The 20,812-nt window shown below is 39.6% G+C and overlaps 1 protein-coding gene across 4 annotated transcripts; it reads right to left on the bottom strand.

Moving 5' to 3' along the window:
* Window positions 1-84: 84 nt before the first annotated feature.
* On the bottom strand, window positions 85-20,600 carry LOC146518996 (inter-alpha-trypsin inhibitor heavy chain H3-like). Of its 4 annotated transcripts, none has more exons than XM_085158939.1 (22): window positions 20,455-20,600; window positions 18,928-19,451; window positions 18,706-18,735; window positions 18,426-18,449; window positions 14,287-14,441; window positions 14,031-14,135; window positions 13,755-13,917; window positions 13,093-13,203; window positions 12,846-12,974; window positions 12,629-12,742; window positions 12,378-12,546; window positions 12,141-12,266; window positions 11,839-12,020; window positions 5,738-5,923; window positions 5,477-5,616; window positions 5,144-5,304; window positions 4,820-4,846; window positions 4,664-4,714; window positions 4,227-4,295; window positions 3,037-3,173; window positions 2,324-2,359; window positions 85-2,182 (listed from the first exon to the last, which is right to left on the bottom strand). In XM_085158939.1, the coding sequence occupies exons 2-22, from the start codon at window positions 19,039-19,041 to the stop codon at window positions 2,102-2,104; spliced, it is 2,310 nt and encodes a 769-aa protein (XP_085015065.1). In that variant the 5' UTR covers window positions 19,042-19,451; window positions 20,455-20,600; the 3' UTR covers window positions 85-2,101. The 4 variants fall into 4 exon arrangements, with proteins under 4 accessions (XP_085015065.1, XP_085015066.1, XP_085015067.1 ...); XM_085158940.1 differs by lacking the exon at window positions 20,455-20,600 and adding an exon at window positions 19,595-19,802; XM_085158941.1 differs by lacking the exon at window positions 4,227-4,295.
* Window positions 20,601-20,812: the final 212 nt, after the last annotated feature.

Here is a 20,812-nt window from a genome sequence, read left to right as displayed (position 1 = left end):
TGTTGAGTCTGTCTGGCACAGACCCACCGCTGGAACGAGACAATTCTACTACAACAGCAAAAAACATTGGACACCAAGCAGAGCTCTTTGTTTGATCTCGTGCACGAGGGAGAGAACTGTGACGAGCGCCGTTCCTTCCGCTCGAACCCCAGTCGCTCTCATCTGCTCCCTCGTAGCACTGCTCTTTATTGTGGTTACATGAATATGCATAAGTTCATTAACATATGACGTCTTACACAGGTATACATGTAAACAAAGAGTATCTTGTCTGTGTGTACGTGTGTGTGTGGTCAAGATGTGATCCTGTGAAGACTCCCCAATGCTGGTGCCAGGAGTCCAGCGGTCCACCTAAACAAAGGGCTCTTATACTTAAACAGATACAGAGTAGGTGTCCTCCTATAGTATAAATCAGTAAGAGAAGGTACGACCTCTCTCATGACCTTAAGATGTGTGTGTTTGCCAGAGTGCTCTGGGAGGCACACAGAGTCTTTGCAGACTGCTAAGGATCAGACCTCTAACATTAAGCAATCGATTATAAAACTTATGTTATATGAGTATATATTTCTAAGCATAAATGACAAACCACAGTGTAAACCCAACAATTATAAATTTTACAACATCAACCAATTTAATAAAAACACAAGAAAAATGAAAAAGTATTTGCCTCTTTCTTGATTTCTTTTTTTTTTTTTCATATTTCTCACACTTCAGATCATGCAGTTTATAAATGATGATTTCATTTATTAAGGGAGAAAAAGTTATCAAAGTTATTAAATCCATTTGGCTCCCTACTCTTTCCCTCCTAATCCTAATAACTGGTTGCACCACCCTTGGCAGCACAAACTGGAATCAAGCATTTGTAATAAGTGGCAATGAGTCTGAAATCACCTCGCATGTGGAGGAATTTGGCCCACTTTTCTGAATTATTTTCATTCAGCCACACTGGAGGGTTTTTAAGCATGATCGGCCTGTATTGCTTTTCTTTATTTGGTTTGGGGTTTTTTGAGCCATTTGGACTTGCTAGTATGTTTCAGATCATTGTCCTGCTGCATAACCCAGGTGTGCTTGAGCTCCAGAGAATAAACTTTGTGATCTTCTGGATGAGTTGTTGATGGCTTTTGGGGTAATTTTGGTCAATTTCTGGATATTGGCTCTCGCCATGGTTCACTGGAGTCCCAAAGCTTTAGAAATAGTTTCTTAACCCTTTCCAAACTGATAGATCTCACTGACTTTATTTCCCAGCCATTTCTTCAGATTATGGCATGATAATGTCATGGTTTTGTTTAATCTTTCTGCCTGCTTCACTTTGTCAGACCGGTTATACTTTTAGCGATTCCCTGATTCAACAGATTTGGTAGTAATCACATTTGGGTGTGGATAGTGAAATTGAATACAGCTTTCCAACTAATGTTGTTAATTTATGATTTTACTTTTTCACATAAGGCCAAATAAGTTTGGTTACTTTTTACATTAATAAATTAAATCCTCATTTAAAAATTGGATGTTGTATTTATTCTTTGTCTAATAATAAAATTGGTTTGATGATCTGAAACATTTAAGAGTGACAAATATGCCAAAAAAGAAATTAGGAAGAGGCAAGTACTTTTTCACAGCACTGCATAGCCTAGAGCAGGGGTGTCAAACTCAAATACACAGTGGGCCAAAATTCAAAACTGGAACAAAGTCGCGGGCTAACGTTAATATTTATTGAAATATATTTATTCCTCCAGATATAAGAATGAATCTTTTCTTATGGACTCAAACACGTTTTGCTGAAAAACTGAATATGGAACAAGCAAAGCTTAATACTAAACAATATATATATTAGCTGTATAATACCAGTAGGCCAACTCTGATAGTAATTTGGTGTGGCTTCGCGGGCCAAATGTAATTAGGCTGCGGGCCAAAGTTTCACACCTATGGCTTAGACCTTAACATTAAAATTGCATGTAGTTTCTTATAAGCAGAGAGTAAATAAATACATTTTCAGTGGGCACCGGGGGGGGGACAAATGGGACAAGTGCAGCTGGAAGCGATAAACTTTACTGGAAGTATGGACTTCATTTTGGAAAAAGCTGGTAACACTACTGTAAGTTAGAAGCTATAAGTCATGTTGACCAGGGTCTATTTTTGAAAATTGTCCGCCTCTGTTTCTTACATTTGCAGAGCTTGAACTTCTTTTCTGTAAAAAGAAAATTGAGAAATATTTTCATGAACGTGTTTAGCAGGGTCAAAACATAAATGAATGACATATAAACAATGCGCAGAATGAAGTATCAGCAAATGTGTCTACTTTCATAATTAGACACTGTGACATGAGTACCTTCATCGACCTGATGCCCACGGTTTCTTTGGTTTCCTGGAACACAGCACAGAATGACTGTAATGTTACTAAACAATTAAAAAGATGACTGTAAAAAGATAAGTATAAAAACTGCTTGTATCACCTACAACATGCAATGACACCTCTGCATTGAATTCTCAGAGCTTTATTTTAAACCATGTACCAATTATGCCAATCTGAAAAATTGTTTTTTTTTTTTAAATATTTAATCTCAACTAAAACAGACTTCTCTACGTCTTGTAGAGGTTTTCCAGACACCGCGCTTCTAAAAGATTCTCAGATGTAAATGCAATAGTCACTCCCTGAGTTGTGACTCATGCTCTGTCCTGTATAAACTGAAGAAGTATTGTGCAATACTCAAGTGTATTTATTTTCAAAATTGAAAGTTGACATTGACTGGTTTTGCAGCCTAACTCCAGACTACAAGTCTCTGCAAAAATGTGAAACCATGAAAGAAAACAAGACAATAAACAAAGTTTGTAAAGCTCACAATTTGAGTTACAGGTTAGAGTTATGTCTTCAAATAACTATGTCACTTCTTTCAAAAGAAATGTTTAGATATGACACCACAGTTTTTCCCAAATTTTACTCTATTATGGAATAATGGGGAAAAAAAGTATGGACTGAAAAAGAAAACAATAAAACAGGAGTCTCTTTACATCCAAAAAGTGTACATAGCTTATTTAAGATACCTGTGTTGGAGCATCTCTCCTGGAAATAACCAGAGCTCCATAGGTCTGAGCTAGAAGACTGATGTAGACACAAGCAGACAGTAGCAGGACTCTCCACATCACAGGCATGTCTGGGAATGCAACAGCCTTTCCCGTAGCTGAAAACAAATGTGGAAGAAATTCTTAGCATTTGAGGAGTTTGTTCCTTCAATGAGATGCCACCCACACTATGGTTGAAGAAGAGGAGGGTTACTCTGCTCCCACAACTGTTTACTAGAATATTGTCCTGTAAATTAGTGTGTGTGACTTCCTTAAAATAGTGTGTGCCAGGGACATTAGGAACACAAGGAAGCGAGTTAAAATTATCCAGTTCCAACTTGCCTATCGAGTGCCTGACTTGTGTGTGGGTGTGAAATTAATATTCTTTATGAAACTTTTACAATACTTACTCACAGTTGTCTATTAAATATGGAAATATGACTCGTGAAAAAAATAAAGTAAATGTCAATAGCATGATGCTTGATAACAGCAAACATTTTAACCATGATTTTTAAGAAACTGGGGTTTTCACTTTTTAAGAATAATACAATTTTTAAAAAGTATTTTCATATTGTGAAAAATCCTGTAAAACAAACTAAATTATAACTTTGATTTGGCGCTATATTAATAAAATTTGCTTGTTTTGAATTATGGGAGAGTTCAGGTAGAAAAAGGTGGAGAAATTATACTCTTAAAGTTATTTACAACAGACAGACGGTTACAGCAGAAAGTCTTTTACAATGAAATGTATTCCCCACTCCTGTGTAATCCTTTATTGTAAATGTAAATGTTATTATGAAGTGATCAGACAAAAGAGGGTTTTCAGGGAATACTGTTATGTTAAATGTCTATGCCATATGTCAGAACAAGATCTTGAGTGTGATTACAGTGATGGGTGGGTTCTTTTACATTTTGCGGGAAGACAATTGATTCTAATAATAGGTTACATGCATTTTTGAGGTTGTCATTTTTAGCATCTATTTAGGGAAATAAAAGAAAAGAGGCCTATACACCAGATAAAATATGATTAAATCCATTTGCAATCTGAAGAAAAACAAAATAAGAAAGAGTAATAAATATTGAAAAACAATGCAATAAAGCAATAAAGAGCCATCTTGAAGATAGAAATTGAGTATAGATAACTCTATCAGAACTGTATATGATGTACTTACCAGAATCATTCAATCCTAGATAGTAATCCAATGAATACGACACGAGTATAGAATCGTCATAATCATATTCTTTGAACAGGGAGAACAAAAATCCAAATCAACACGAATACAACAAATTGACTTTGTCCCATAAATCTTTTTTGTGATTTATCGTAAAAAACATACAGATATTCATTATCTGAGAGAAATGAAGAGCATTTCCACACATCTTTGGACCAGTTAGTGCAGCAGGACTTGAAATAATAATTAGCAATAATTTAAAGTGGCATCAAATTTAAAGTGAAGCAGTCACCAAGTCCTCCTATGTTTGTGAAAGATGCCATGGCATTTTATCGAATTAACTGTGCCTCTTAATGCAGATCTGTAAATATCAGCAAAGTCAGACGTCATAGCTGGAGCACAATCTATCCTATCTGAACTGTATATGATGTACTTACCAGATGTGAGTGCTGGCCGTGGATGCGGCGGCGCAGGTATATAATTATATCCTTTGAACAGGGAGAATAAAATCCAAATCAACATGAATACAACAAATTGACTTTGTCCCATAAATCTTTTTTGTGATTTATCGAAAAAAAAGAAGAAGCACTTACTCATTTTTTCAGCCTGCTGTCTTTGCTCTGCGAGAAAAAACAGACAGATAACAGTTTTAAACTGGAGCTCCAGCTTCTGCTGGTATACTTCACTAAAGAGGAATAATATGTGGAAAATGTAAACTCAGTCACCAGTTCTCTTTATGAATGAGCTGCAGCCATGCTTTGCTTTTTGTGGTAAAGCTTGACTGCAGCCATTTCAAAGTCACACACACACACACACACACACACACACACCTCCGATTCATCAGTCAATATAGTTTTTGTCTCTTTAAGAAAAGCCAGTCCAGTGTTTTACATTTTTAAACTGTTTTCTCCAGGTACCTTCAGTCAGCTTGTCAGCAATAAGAGGGCTGCTTGTTGAGTCTTCGGTTTCGGGCTTGGTAACAACCATGGATGTGAGAGGGGTGACAAAGCTGTACTGCAGGGACATATCCAGGGCCTTGGCTGTTATGTTGGCTTTCTCATCTGGTGTACCGCTCTTGCTGCCAGAAGGAAAATAAATGTATTACTACAGGGAAATCTTTAAAAGAACATCCAATGATTAAAATGAGCGTCCTGGTAAAAGAACAAGTGTCATCAAAGACTATATATCATCCCATATTTATTATGAGAACAACGTGCCTTAGCAGCCGAACTGAACTGATTTAAACTGACCTCTTGTCCAGCAACTGCTGGATAGTGAGGTAGGCCCACAACCGCTCGGTAAAATCTCCAAAGATGTACTCCTCGTCTGGGTAAAAAACATCCCAGTATGTGGCACTGACTTGACCCTGGACTCTGAAGTCTTCTTCAAGCTACAGGAGAAACAAAAGATCAAATCCATATAAACCAGAGTAAAACAAATAAATATAGGCTATGTCTACTCAATATCTCAATGTTTCTGCCATTTCTTTTGTTTTTCTTTTTTTTCCTCACCCCCTGTCCAACCACTTCCACCAGGAAGTTGTCAAGGTTGTTGTCAATTAAATGACCAGCCACAACAATCTCTGTGCCATTAAACAAGTGGCTAAAGTGGCTGGTGGTCAGAGAATCCACTGCATTGTCAGGATAGTGCATGTCCACCTCTAAAAGTAGAGGGCTGGCCACTTCGTCGTAGAAACCCTGAAATAAATACACACACTTTATCACTTTTGCTTATTCCAATTCTCTGTTATAAATTTAGCATGAAATGTTGACTACATAATTCATAGGAATATGGCATAACTGCAGTACTTTAAATGAAGATGTACCAAACATGAAATCAAAGAAAAAATGACAATGTCTGTCTGGCGCCAGAAATCGAACCCACAGAAAAGGGGCCTGAAAGCAGAAGGTTCAGCCTCCCATTCTACTTTTAAATAACCTAGGAACCACAAGTAAGAGAGCTCTAAGTGCTCTACTGAGGTGCTAAATTACTATGAGGTCTTTAAGAGAAGGCGGGGCCTGAGTATTTAAGAGCTTGTATGTGATGTAACAGGGAGCCAATAAAGAGAAGCCAGTACCAGAGAAACATTTTGGATCAACTGAAGTCTTTTAGAGAATTTTTTAGAAGTTAGAAATGCATGAACTAGTTTTTCAACATTATTCTGAAACGGGATTTTTGAAATTTCAGAGATATTGCACAGATGCAAGAAAACAGTCCTGCATATTTGTTCAATATGGCTTTTGGACTTTTCTGCAGTTTAAGTAATTAGTGTGTGATAGTGTGTTGATAGATAAAGCTGGGTATCATCTGCATGGAAATGAAAAAAGTATGCTATGCCTTCTTATTTTACTGCTTAAGGGAAGCATCTATAATGTAAACAAAATTGGTCCTAGCACTGAACCCTGTGGAACTCCATAATGAATCTTTGTTTGTGAAGAGGAGTCCCCATTTACATGACCAAATTAGAGTCTATTAGATAGACTTAATTTGAACCACTGCAGTGCAGTACGTTTAATACCTACCGCATACTCTAATCACTGTAATTAAATATGGTCAGCAGTATCAAACACTGCACTGAGGTCTGGCAAGACAAACATGGAGATGAGCCCAATGTCAAAGGGCATAAGAAGGTCACTTGTAGCCTTCACTAATGCCATTTCTGTACAGTGATGAGCTCTTAAACCTGACCAATTTCGCTGCAGATGATCAGTTTATGTTTTTTGACAACTACTATTTCAAGAGTTTTTGAGATAAAAATAAGGTTGGAGATTGGCCTCTAATTTGCTTAGACATTTGAGTCAAGAGATGGCTTTTTGACCGATGGCTTCATTACTGCCAGCTTCAAAGTCTGCACCTATCAATAGAGATAGCTTGACCATATTTAAGATTGAAGCCTTAATTGATGGTAGGATTTATTTAAGGAGTCTTTTAGAAATGGGGTCTTAAAGACACACTGATGGTTTGGAGGAAGTGATTACTGAAGTCAAAAGATCAATTAGAGAGAAAGAGTCTAAATTAATATCAACAGTATTGTAATCGTTTTTATTTGTAAAGAAATTCATGAAGTTATGCCTGGTTACATTTAAAGCAATGGTTTGTTCAACAGAGCTCTGACTCTTTGTCATCCCTTCTAGAGTGCTGAAGAGAAATCTGAGGTTCTTGTTTCCTGCAATCACCCATGAATAGTAAGATATTCTAGGTTTATGGAGAGCTTCTTTTTAAGAGCAACAAACTCTTTTTCCAGGCTAAATGAAGAACTTCTAAATTAGTGTTTAGCCATATTCCTCTCCTCTTCAGTTGGGTATGCATTTGTGAGTTATACTAGGGTGTCAAGTATGTCTGTTTGAGGCCATTTTCAGGGGAGCCACATAGGGATGGGTACCGGTATCCGGTGCCATGATGGCACCGGTTCTGATATAAACGGTAGTAACCAGACCGAAAAGCAGCGCACATTTCGGTGCTTTATTTCGGTGCTTTTTTTTCCTGAGATGTGATACACTTTGAATTCTAGCCAATCATTTTACGTTTCCGGGGATAGTAGGCGGGTCCAGGTACGTACGTTCTTTTAGAGCAGAGCTACAGGTTAAAAATGCCCAAGGCGAAGCGATCAAAAAACTTGCTGTACTTCACAGCAAAAGATGCAAACTCAGCAGCCTGCAACAAGTGCTTTAAGGTGATACTGTGGAAAGGAGGTAACACCTGAAATCCGATGAAACACCTGGCGACGCATAGTGTTTTTTTTAAAAGCCGAAAAATGCGCCGTATTTGATAGCTTGCTGCGAGACCTCACACCGAGCGCATCTACTGCAGGTGTGGTGCCTGTTATCGGACGAAGAGTTAGCAACATCCCCCAAAAAGCTGAAGAGTAGAGTCCTGGCCCCTAGCCCTGCCAGTGTAGCAAAAATGATGAGGATGATGATGCAGCAGCAGCCGTTCTTCTCTGCGTGAGTAGCTTAATGTTGTTCGTGTATAATTTACGTTGAGTAGGCTAACCACGTTATTACATTAATGCATGTAAGGTGAACTAGCAAACATCATCATAGCTACATGCGGCTGTCTTCTTGTTTGATGGCAGATACTCCCTTCACCCTGGCCAAAAAGGCTAAAATGACCAAATAAAAAGTGGGAAACAGTTAAACATGAGAGGTTTTTGGACAAAGTTTTTGTTTTTTCCATTGTTTAAGCACTGCTTCCAGCCAAGAGTGATACCATATATGCCCTATAGCTGCAGAAAAGGCTAACATTGTTATCTTTTTACAAAAAAAACAGCTGAACATGAGAGGTTTTTGGACCAATTTTGTGTTCTCCATTCTTTAAGCACCGGTTTGAGCACCATTTAAGCACCGGCACCGTTTCAAAAGTACCGGTTTGGCACCGGTATCAGATAAAACCTAAACGATACCCATCCCTAGAGCCACAGTAGTCATATGCTATTAGAATCTAACACCATTAACGAGATAATCAACCTCTGTGAGAGTAGAGTTTGGGTAGCTGCTCTGCATTGTGTTGGTTAAGAGTCAGGCATTCAAATGAATTTGAACTGTTTGTTAGTGATGTGTCAGTCGCGAAATAAATGGCTCTTAGAGCCGGATCTTTGACGTGAACGACGCAAGCCGGCTCCTTATCGCGAGCCGTGTTGTTGTTTTTTTGGTTTTTTTCCCTCTTTCTCTCACCCTCTCTCTCGCACTTTTTTCCGCTTCACTCTGCATACGAGCCTTGTGCTTTGCACTGGGAATAGGGGGGAGGGGCGGTAGTTACACTCAGTAGCACAGGAACAGAGCGGGAGGGAGAGAGAGAGAGAAAGAGAGCCAGGGACAACAATGTCACATTAGAAAGGTATAGTAATCATCCACAACTATTTTCAGTTGCGGATGATAAAGGATTCAGAAAGTTTATTCATGCAGGTCCATATGACAGAGAATATGCATGTTCTTTTTGTTTTCATATTTTAATTTATATTTAATTGTGTTGTGGTTTGCAGTGTTTTCTGTTGTTTCACTTTAAATTTGTAAAAGGAAAAAGCTGAAAATTTAAATAGTTAAAAGTTGAAATGTAAATAGTTGGTTTTTGTATTATACGATTTATTTATTACATTTTATGTGGAGTGAATAAATAAAAGTATATTTACGGTGGCCCCTAGAGACAAAGCACGTACCAACTCCGAAGCACGTAAAAACTCCAAAACACGTAAAAACTCCAAAACACGTACAAACTCCGAAGCACATACAAAACACAACAGAAGTGCTTCAGGATGCTAGGCGCAGTGTTGAGCTTTTGTTACCTAGTGGCTACACAAGCCAGCAAGTACCAACGACCGGATTTGGTGTGTGGTAGTAACAGGTAAATGAACTTTTTTTTTTTTAAATTATTTGAATATATATGGCTCGCTTGGAATAACATCTCTGAGCGCAAATTGGATTACATCTTGGGGAGGCTCACTGTGGTCGTGAGTTCTCAGAATTGGCTCTTTGAGCACAAGAATGACAACATCACAGAGCGCAAGTTTGATAAGATCATGGCGAAGCTCGCGGCTCTCCAACGAGAGATTGAGAGACCAGTGTTGGACTGTTAGAACTGCTTTGAAATTCATAAGAGCTGTTCGCACTAAAGTAAAAAGCACCATCACTTCATGCGGATACCCTTTTGGTGCCAGCTGCGGTTGCAAGGCTGGAGCCGAACAAAAACACCCTGATAACGACTGTGTTTAGACTGTTCCTTCCCATTCCATGCAAGGCCACCTAGGTTGGCTGGAAGACTGTTTACTTAGCCTAGCAGGGCGAAGGACACTGTCTCATCTGAACTCTGGACACGCACACACATACACTGATATGCACACACTCATTTCCCCTCTCTTTCCAAACGCCTTCGATGCTTGTTCCCTCCTGGGAACACGGCGGGTCTGAGCCCACGCTGGAATGGTAGCGCTGGGCAGGATGGCTGATGTGTTTGCTTCGGATTACTCCTCACCCCCCCACCCGACCCTGTGGCTTGTCACATGTTCCATAATGTTGTGCTGTGGACATTTGTGCTTTTTTGTGCAGAGGAGTTTTTTTGTTTCCTGTTCTCATGCTGTCATCCCAGGAGCCCAGCATGAGTGGAGGTCTCTTTTTTTCCTCTTGTACTTTCCCATTGTAGTGTATATTTCAGTGTTTTTTCTGTAACGCTACCGATCTCCGACCTGTATCCCCGTGTGATGTCTGTGTTGTGTGTGTAAGGTCGGGGGGCGGCGGCGGGGGGGGGGGGGGGGGGGGGGGGGGTCCTATTTCACAGCAGGGCAACCTGCATGTGGCGAATAAAGCATTGATTGATTGATTGATATGAGTGCTTGTGTATGAATACACAAACAATACACACATGCTTTCAATTGTGTAATTTAAGTGATCTAGGTAGCTCTGTTTTGGAAGTTCAGTTAATGCTAGAAATGCGCATTAGAATTTGTATGTGCTTTTTGGAGTTTGTACGTGTTTTGTCTCTGGGGGCCACCGCATATATTTATATATAAACATATATATATAAAACCACTTTTTTTTACATTAGTAATCCCTTTTGTGCATAATTTTATATTATTGTTAATAATAAATTAATTAAAGCAACAAAACCTGAAGAGCCGGTTCGGAGCTGAAAGAGCCGACTCTTTTTAGTGAGTCGAGCCGAAAGAGCCAGTTCTCTAAAAAGAGCCGGAAATCCCATCACTACTGTCTGTGTTGTTGTGAGCTGTATATATTATCTGAATGATTTTATATAATTTATAAGTAATTCATCTGCTATGACTAAAGCAATCCTTTGGCCACTATATGGGCTACCAGGTTAAGCTTTGCCTCACTGAAAGGACTGTGACAGTGGGTTCTGTCTCTGTGCGATGGGTCTCTCAGACGAATTTAAAAATAGAAAAAGAGACACTGCTCTCTTTTTCATGTTGTTTTTTTATAAGTTGGTTTGTTGCTACAATAGAGGATTTCCTTGAAACACACATCACTGTTTGTAGTGTTACCCTCTACAACTGTAAAGTACTTTTATGAGATGCTACGGTTTTTCACTCACTGCAGCATGTAGCTGCTTTTCGCTCACAGGACAACTAAACACAGCAGGGCAAGGAAGAGGAGGGTGTTTGCTTTCAGATGCAACACACTTGACGTAAAGTGAAGAAACAAAGTAAAACATCAATCTGATAACACCACTGGTGTTTGTAAGATTATCAATATTTGGATCAATCCACCCACCCAAAGTCAACAAAGGAAAAATAATTCAAACTATGGCTTGGTGAACAGGACATTATGGACTTCCTGCTTACTGTTACCCAGCTGGCCTGATTTATTGGCTGCTCTGTACAAGCTGCTGGGGGGCTGGATGGCCAAGCTATCGTTGCCCACATGGACTACAGGGCTCTGGTTAGCTGCAGGATTTTCAAGGGTCTGGAGCTGGGACTCCAACTCAGTGATCCTGGTTTCCAAAGCTACAAACAGGCTGCATTTATTATAATTATAATTTGCAGGTGATTTAGCAGAAAGTATGCTTGGATAAAGCACACGAGGTTACACTGTGGAAGAAGTTATTATCTAAAGGTTTCTAAATAAGGCAGCTACACAGATTAGTGTGGAAGAGGAACTCGCACCTGGAGCTGAGCAGCAGCATCTGAAGCTTCAAAGATTCTGCGAGCCAGGCCTTTGTTTTGCCTGCTCATCACATCCAGGAAGGAATAATCCACATCATTTCCAAATCCAAGACAGTACAGAGACATTTTTCCCCCAATAGCTGTACGCACATTCTCCTGGATCTTGCCAATATTGCGCTCTCCTACAAATGCATGCATGCAACACATAAAGAAAAAAAATGCTAAATGCAATGTAATGTTAAATGTTAAATGCTGAACAAACATAATCTAGCCTACGGTATATTTGCACTCTACATACTTACCCTCATTTGGCATTCCATCAGTCAGTAATATGATCATATCTGCACTTCTCTCTGGTAGCCTCTCCATCTGTCTGTCTTTGACCAGCATGTTTACAGCGGTCAACACTGCATCATTAATATTGGTTGCTAAAAGAAAAACACAATTTATGTTTTAAAATGCATAAACTATTAATGTTTTTGTGCTGTTAGGTGTTTGGTTTTTTTTGTTTTGTTTACTTGTTTTTTTGTATTTCTTACCTCCTCTGCTATGTATTCTTCTGATGTAATTCATGGCTTCAATTATGTTTTCCTTTGTTGCTTTGGTAAGTGAATCCTTCCAGGTTTCAATAACAGCATCAAACAGGATGATGGCAAAGTGGTCGTCTTCATGGACTTGTTCAAGAATGGCCAGCATAGCTTCTCTTGTCTACAAAGAGTCAGAGAATGACGTGTGTCCACGTGAACTTTGACATATTAGAAGCACATCAGGGGTCAGAACAACTTCTTACCTGCTCCATCTTTCTTCCACTCATTGATCCACTTATATCAATTACAAAGACCACATTCTTTGGGAGTTTGGGTAATTCAGGAGCAAAGAAGTGCACAAAGTATCCATTTACAATCTGAAGAAGAGACACATTCCAAAAAGTAATGAAGTTTAAAACAACGGTGTAATAAATCACTTTTTCAATTTGATCTTATTCAGCACTTGAAGCTTTCACTGACCTGTATGTCCCCAAGGTTCTTCTCTCGCTTCACGTCATAGCTGACAATAAAATCTCCATCAATAAGTGTTCCATCACAACCTGGACACTTCCTCTGCTGCTCCATGGTTGGTGAGAAGGAAATATGCGCCTGAAAAGGGGATAATACATACACAATTATGATCCCAACTGAGATTCAACCGTGCAATAAAATGTAGCGCAATAATCAGAAGGTTTATTATAGATGATCATCAATTGTATGAAGGTACCTTTCTGTCTGTGACAGTTTTCTCCACCAGAGGGAGCAGCTCATTCGGGAGGAAGGTTGCATGGGCGTCAACATAAGAAATGCCCTGAGGCTCATAGATGTTTGTCACAATCTGTTTCCACAAAGGCAAACATGGAGACAGGAGATCATTTCTAATGTAAATCAGGAAATCACCCTATGAGGGTTCAAATGTCTTGATGCATGCTCAATCATCCAGGTAAGGAAATCCCAAAAAGTTGATTTGTGGATTCTGTTAGTGTGGATGTAACTGTTTTCAGTGCAAGAAACATTTTGTCACTCATTGAAGACAGTTCTTCAGTCTCAGCTGACTGCATGTTTGTCCAACCTTATAAACAGTACCTTTGCACAATAACTGAAACTAGCCCACTGAATGGCTGTGAGGTCAGTTCCTTGATCATTAATATGCAAATTGTCATGACCATTGATCAGCAACCACTTATCAAAGACCATTGATCACTGATCAGTGAATGGCCTCACAGCCCATTGCTCATTCAGTGGGCTAATTTCAGTTATTGGGCAAAGATACATTTTGATGAGTGACAAAACGTTTCTCCCACTGAAAGCACTACAGATACAAAGAATACATTTTTTGGGACACCCTAAGTAGAAAAAAGTAGAAAATCTAATCAAACCTGGATTCACCTGAAAGTCCTGAACCAGTGTTTTGGGTTTGACTCTGGTCAAAAGCTCATATCGGCCCAGTTTCCTCTGAAGGAGCTCCTCATATGTCAGGACAAAGGTCACGTTGCTTTCAGCTGCAATATTGACAGAGACTGAAAACGTCTCCATCTTTCTTCCAGAAGCCCTGAAAAAAAGCCAAAAAACAAAATAACAACAACAAAAATGTCGCAGAGATATCTGAGAGCTGCTCCAGTGAATTTAGACGATCTGTGTTTCTGGTTCATCTGGACGACTCACTTGACGAGTCCAGCAGTCTGTCCAAAGGAAACAGCCTTCTCGTACTGTTTCTTAGCTTTCTCTTTGTCCTTCACCTCTCCAACATACACCTGACCCTCAATTTCCCTGTGGATGTGAAAGATGGAGATAGACATGAGGGATGTTAAAGCATAAATTGACACCACGATAGTGACAAATTCAGCTTTGGAGCACAGTTGTGAAATGAAGGACTGGCCTATAAAAACTGTCAGAATGATTAGAGAGGAAACAGACTAACATGCTGAAGTTTGTGATGAAAGCAGTTTTGGGCAGCTCCACTTCAAAAAAGATTTCCTGTGACGAGCTTGCTTTGTTGAACGCCTTGGAGGTCATGACAGTGTGGGCAAAACAAGAGGTCACAGTGCAGTCCACTGTCACACTGTGCACCTCCACCTGAGACAGAGAAACAGAAGGAAATGTAAGAAGATAAAAATAGGTTTCTCTCTATGAATCAGATTTTTTAATCTGAATTAAATCAACTATCACATGCCATGTGTAATGAATCAGCATATAAGAAAAGAGCTGCCCTTTTATTTGCTGTTTAAAACACAATTGTTACTCTGCTCAGATCTTCACAACAGCAACAGGTGTTGCATAAATGTACAATTTATAATCTCTCGACACACTCCTTGTTAGTATCTGATAGGTTTGTAGCATAAACCTATTCGCTGGAACGTTAAGGACAATTTGCTACACAGCAAAAAGCAAGACACAAGTCACCAAAGTTCTCTGGGTTACTCATGCATAAGGGAGACCTGCCTGGAGCCAAGTGTCATTCCACCCACTTGACCTCCGTCAGACTCTCAGCCAGGTTCCCCATAGCACTCCTTTTATTGTGGTTACGTGAATATGCATAGGGTCATTAACATATAACATCTTACATAGGTATACATGTGAACAAAGAATTCCTTCATCTGGATGGACTAGCTTAATATGTCCACCTGCTGTTTAAAGGAGTTTGCTTTCTCCTTTCATGATGCAGCGTTGTTTTGGGGGAATTTTTTTGCCAAACTGGCCTTTGGTAACTCACATATTCCTGTTTGTTTATACATTAATGAGCTCTAGTTTATATCAAGTGTAGTGTTTGAATTAAAAAAGCATTTCAGAGTAATGAGAGGTAGGGCTGTTCGATATAACGATATATATCGGATGACAATATAAAAACATCTATCGTTTCATTTTACGCTATCGTTTGTTTCGTGGTGTCGCAAAATAAACTGTTTACGGCAATATTTTTTCATCGTTCTAATGGTCACTGTAGTCAGTGGCGTGTCTAGAAAATTTGTGTTGGGGGGGGGGGGGGGGGGGGGACCAGGTAGGGGCACAGATTTGGAGAAGGGTGGCAGATGTAATTGGCAGATAATGTTAAAAACAATTCTACCAACCGTTAACCATAAATTAATAACCCTATAAACCTAATAACCAAATGTGCTTTTAACGCTTATTAGAATGAGATTTTAACCACTACGGTTTTTAGATACTGCGTTGATAAAGTACAAGAGATACAATCAGTGCTTTGTCAAGTGTTTATTCAGCATTCAAGGACAGCAATATTTGCATAGTATTTTTACTGACATATAGTGCATATATGTTTTGGGCAAAAACATTATTGAATATTAAAATACAAACATTTTTAACATACAACTGGCAAATTAGCCAATGCAAAACTTTATCTGCCTATTAAAAAAAAGAAGATAATCTTCTCACAAACTGGTGTTTGATTTTGAAACAGGAAAAAAGTGGGGAAAAAACTGAAAAGACTAACATTTGAATAAAACCTGAAAGCAAGTAAATACTTTCTATGCTGCCTCATGGTAAACTTTGGTAATATTGATGTATAAAGAACAACACTGGCTGATGATGAAATACAGTCAGCTGGCATGGTGACACTGCCAGTAATAACCTGCAGGGCTGGACTGGGACAAAAAATCTGGCATTTTGACTAGAGACCGGCCCACCAGGTATTAAAGCCATAAAGCCTTTGAATGAAAACAAACGCTGTTGTGACAGTGATGTACAGTCTTTTTGGTATATGTATGATTTCTATACATTTTACGTCAGATAAAAACTTTGTTCGCAAGATTCAGATAATTATTTAATAAAAGCTAGATATTTTAAATGAGAATAAGAAAGTAAAGTATTTCTTTGTGCCCCCCTCTCCCTGTTAATGCCCTACCTGGCCCCCTGGCAACACTTTGCTAGACCTGCCCCTGCACAGCTTGCAGCTACATAGAAAAGGATCCTGGTGTTATTTGTCTCTCAGAAACAGTTCATAACTTCCCTTCAACTCATTCATGTCACCTAAAAGGTAAACCTGTTTCTCCATCACCTGTTCAGCTCTGATGATTCAGTAAGGACGTCTCCTGGTTTCATCTTCATGTTTCCCTCTCACCACATATCCAAACCGACATCGTGACCAGCAGCTTAACAGCTGTGGCTCCAGCAAACATCAGCTGATACTAGAAATTAAAATCAAATAAATTCTAACAACAGCTGATCAAGCTTAAACATGCTGCTGTTGTTTAGCGGAACATCCGCTGGTTTCTTCTTTCTGCCGCAAAGTGGGCGATAAACAAACACGAGAGAAAAGCCGATCAGCTGATCATTGATCAGTTTCATGATTAAAGTAGGAACAGGAGAGAGAATGAGAGAAGAAGAGGCAGCTGTGCAGCAAAGACACAGAATAACTCCAGCTTTGTGTCTTTTTTTCCATTCTAGCTAAAGTCCGGGACAAACTGCATCTCTTCTCAGCTCAATATGAAACGCGTAATATTTTCTCTGAATGAGGGACCATTCCATTTTTAAGGAGCTGTTGGCAACTCTACTAACTAACCTTATGAATAAAATAAAGTTCACTATCAGTAACATCATAGCACCCACCCAGCTGTATAGAAACTCCGTCATACTAGCTAGCACGCAGTACGAGTTATTGTAACTGACTGTAAAAAGTCAGGACAATGAAAATAAACTCCACCTAAACTTGGTTTATATCTGACTCAGATAGACTGCAGGTCATAACTTCTTACCTGAAGTTCAGTTCACCTGACACTCAGACCAGCGGCTGCCTCGGATCTCTCCTCCTCCTGCCTCCCCTCATCCACCTGCTGGCCTCTGTGGAAGCTCCGCCATAGCCACCACCAAACAACTGAGTTATTTTTACACATCGGCCAGCATCTGGCCAATCCACCACCTGTCATTGTTCATGCCGTTACAAAAAAAAGAAAAAAGAAAAAAAAAGTCACCGGGCAAATGCCCGGTATGCCCGATGGCCAGTCCAGCTATGTTAACTTGTTAATCTTTCGCCGAAAAATTGTTTTTTGCGGTGCTGGCTCTCCTTCCTTTGCTAACATGATGCTCATAGTGCAGAAGCCGATGCTGCATTCACTTACAATCGGATATCTGAGCTTCACTTTGAAAACATAATCGTACATTTGATATTTCATTGAATTTTATTGTTTTAGCTTCGGGGTGGCACCTGAGGTGGCCAGTCTGGTTGGGGGGGGTGGCCTGCGGGGGCACAGGCCACCCCCCCAGGCCACCCCGCTGGCACGCCACTGACTGTAGTGGCTATATTAATTTCTTAAAGTTCTCTCTTTCTCTTATATGTAATATAACCACACTACTGACGGACAAGCGCCTGTTTTTATGCGTTGTCGTTAGCAACAGCGACGGTAACACCTTCGCGTATCCGCTTGTTTATGTTCCACATAAACCTTTCACAATAAAGCTCAAGATCCTGTTGGGACTTTTCAAAATAAACTGAATCACGTGAAAGAGCAGATTATTTACAGATGAGAAGTAAAAAAGAGCCGCCAGGTGCTAAAAAATAAACCTTAGACTCAAACGTTAGAACAGGCTGTTCCCCGCAGCACGCCGTCTAATAAATACAAAGAAAACAGCGGCCGTTACAACTTATGTCTAAAAATGTATAGTTTCATACATCGGTTAAGACACTCGACTCCGGGTAAAGGACGCGCAGCTGGAAACACTTCATGCAAGTCGAGCTGCCCGAGATTCACAGAATTTACAGAAAATGTTAAATTTTTGTGATTTATATCGTTATCAGGACGATAGAATTCTTATATCGGGATATGAGATTTTGGTCATATCGCACAGCCCTAATGAGGGCTGTTATAATGAGTTTGCTCATTTGGGGAAAGTAATAGAAGACAGGAGAAATCTTTGCAGATTAATGAGCAGCTCAGACACTACACTTTGATCACATAGTTTTTTTGGCAGCCATCACTTCAGGTCCCTGTGAGCTTATCCACACATCCCATCGAGAACAAGCAGGTTTCTCTCCATGAATCTGAATTAAATCAATTATCTCCCATCACCATTATCATCACCAGGAATATGAATGGATACATTTCTTACCATTGCTTCATTTGTACTTCTTTTCTGTAAGAAAAAAGGGCGATATATTCAGTTCACACATAGTCTCTTTGTCTTAGTGAAAACACCTCATTAGGTTTAAATCACTGTTAAACTGCAGTTTCTGGTACTGCGTCATATCAGCTCAACTTCAACATAACACAGATCACACCATTTTTTAAGACATATCTACTGGTAAACTGACAAATACATAAATATACGATGGAAATGTAGATCTTAGTGCTGCCTTGTTATTTTTTAATCTGAATCGTTTGCCAAGTACCTGCAGTGATCTGGCAGCTCCTCTTCTTTTCTGAAATACACACACAGGATATTATGGCGAATACATGAAGTAAGTTGTAAGAAAAAGCTCAGACACAGTTTGTGATTAAGTTTTGCTTTCTTGTTTTAAATTAAATCGCAGGACTACTTTCTGAGGACAACGCTGTCAAAATCATACTAAAATGTTTTTTCAGTTTCATATCACAGAAGTGTTTGACGTTACCTGTATGGCTTCATCGTGCCTGGAGATGACCAGAGCTCCCGAGGCTGAGCTGCTCAGCCAGAGGCAGGCGCAGCCCCACAGCAGCAGCAGGCGAACACACAACAGTCCAGACATGACCAAACTCTGACTGAACACTGGCTGACTTCAGTGCAGAGCAAAACTCTCAGTGCCCTGTGGGAGGGACACGCATTTGTGTGTTTTCCTATATTGACCAGCTCCCTGAGCTCAGTGTCCAAGAGGCTGTGAGGTGCTGTGAACCACAAAGATAATATTTGCTAGTTTGTGGAAGTTTGGGGGAGTGAATCCAATCGATACTTATTTAAACACTTAGCAAAGTGGCAATAAAATCGACACCCATGGTTTCAAGATCAAGAAAGAAATCTGAAAAAGTTGATTCTGTTCATCTGGACGTAACGTTTTCAGTGGGAGAAATGTTTCATCACTCATCTAAGTGACTTCTTAAGTCTCAGCTGACTGCAGGCTTCCCCAACCATATTGACAGAGACTGAAAACTTCCAGAAGCCCTGTAACCAAATAAAAACAAATAAAAAAAAAAGTAAAAACACAACAACAACAACAACAACAACAACAACAACAACAAAAAGACTATCGCACAGCTCCAGTTAATTTGTACAATCTGTCTTTCTGGTTCATTTGGATGACTCACTTGATGAGTCCAGCAGTCTGTCCAGAGGAAACAGCCTTCTTATACTGTTTCTTAGCTTTCTCTTTGTCCTTCACCTCTCTGACAAACACCTGACCCTCAATTTCCCCGTGAGGCACAAATATGGTGATTGACATGAGGGATGTAAAGCACATAAACTGACTGCATGATAGTGACAAATTCAGCTTTGGACCACAGTTGTGAAATGAAGGACTGTCCTATAAAACTGTCATTAGACTGTTGATTTATTGTGAATGGATGATATTGTTTTATGATGCATTATACTGCTGAGTTATAAGAAATATTGTTCACAGAAAGTCATCGCCTTATTTGTCTGATTAGAAGAGAACAGAGCATACTGCCCCATCTCATCAGGAGCAGATAAACAGGGAGCCAAGGTCGTAGCTTAGGCGCTGTGTGAGAAAGAATGTGAATGTTTAGGCTTTTATGATTAGGTGGGGGGCACTAGAGGCTATAAGAGTTTGATCAAGGCTCCACCATTTTGAGATCTGATGCTGTCTGCTGTATGGTGTCCATCTCCCACGCGTGTGTTCATTAAATCATCGTTTGACTTGACCCGGCCGGACCAGTGTGGTTATTTTGGGTTTTCCTCCTGTATCCATCCCCAATATTTGAATCCGTAACAGTAGTTAACTTATACAGACAGTAACAGAAAAAATCTTCACACAATATGGCGGGGTAATTGCGAAAACAAGCATACACAACAACAGAAGTTAACTGGAACTTCTCAGCAAAAACAGTCCGCAATTCACATCTTCCGCTACAATAAACAATGATAATGGGCTAATAAGCAACAGTAACACATGCTGCCACGCTTATACAGGTCTGTGCATGGCACTTACCTTAAACAAGGGAATTAGTGAGGAGAGCCAGATCTTTGAAGTGAGAGACGCGAAACCGCTCCCAATGGATTTTTTTTTTATTTTTCTCACGCTCTCTCTCGCACTTTTTTCCGCTGCTTCTTCTTCTTCTTCTTCTTCTTTTACGTATTATTGGCGGTTGGCAAACAACTGCATGGTGCATTACCGACACCACTGGTATGGAGTGTGGACAGAAATCACGCTAAAAAAAACAAACAAAACAAAAAAAAACAACCCACTTCATATCTTCCCAAACAACCTTCCTTCTCTCAAAAACTGAAACAATGCCTGATAACATTTATCCCCCGACTCCTTCTGCAGTAACCCTACAAGATCAAGT

Source organism: Neolamprologus multifasciatus, chromosome 5, assembly GCF_963576455.1.
Source record: "Neolamprologus multifasciatus chromosome 5, fNeoMul1.2, whole genome shotgun sequence".
NCBI lineage: Eukaryota > Metazoa > Chordata > Actinopteri > Cichliformes > Cichlidae > Neolamprologus > Neolamprologus multifasciatus.
The sequence above is the reverse complement of the archived record's forward strand: the minus strand, read 5'-3'. Positions and strand labels throughout refer to the sequence as shown.

What these genes read in the sequence shown, in the direction of transcription:
- LOC146518996 (XM_085158939.1), bottom strand. Translation starts at nt 19,041, where the DNA reads ATGTCTGGACTGTTGTGTGTTCGCCTGCTGCTGCTGTGGGGCTGCGCC. An exon ending in TCTAGGATTGAATGATTCTG is followed by an intron (nt 3,174 to 4,226) that starts GTAAGTACATCA and finishes ATTTGTTTTCAG; the next exon opens with CTACGGGAAAGGCTGTTGCA. An exon ending in TGGGCATCAGGTCGATGAAG is followed by an intron (nt 2,183 to 2,323) that starts GTACTCATGTCA and finishes TTCTTTTTACAG; the next exon opens with AAAAGAAGTTCAAGCTCTGC.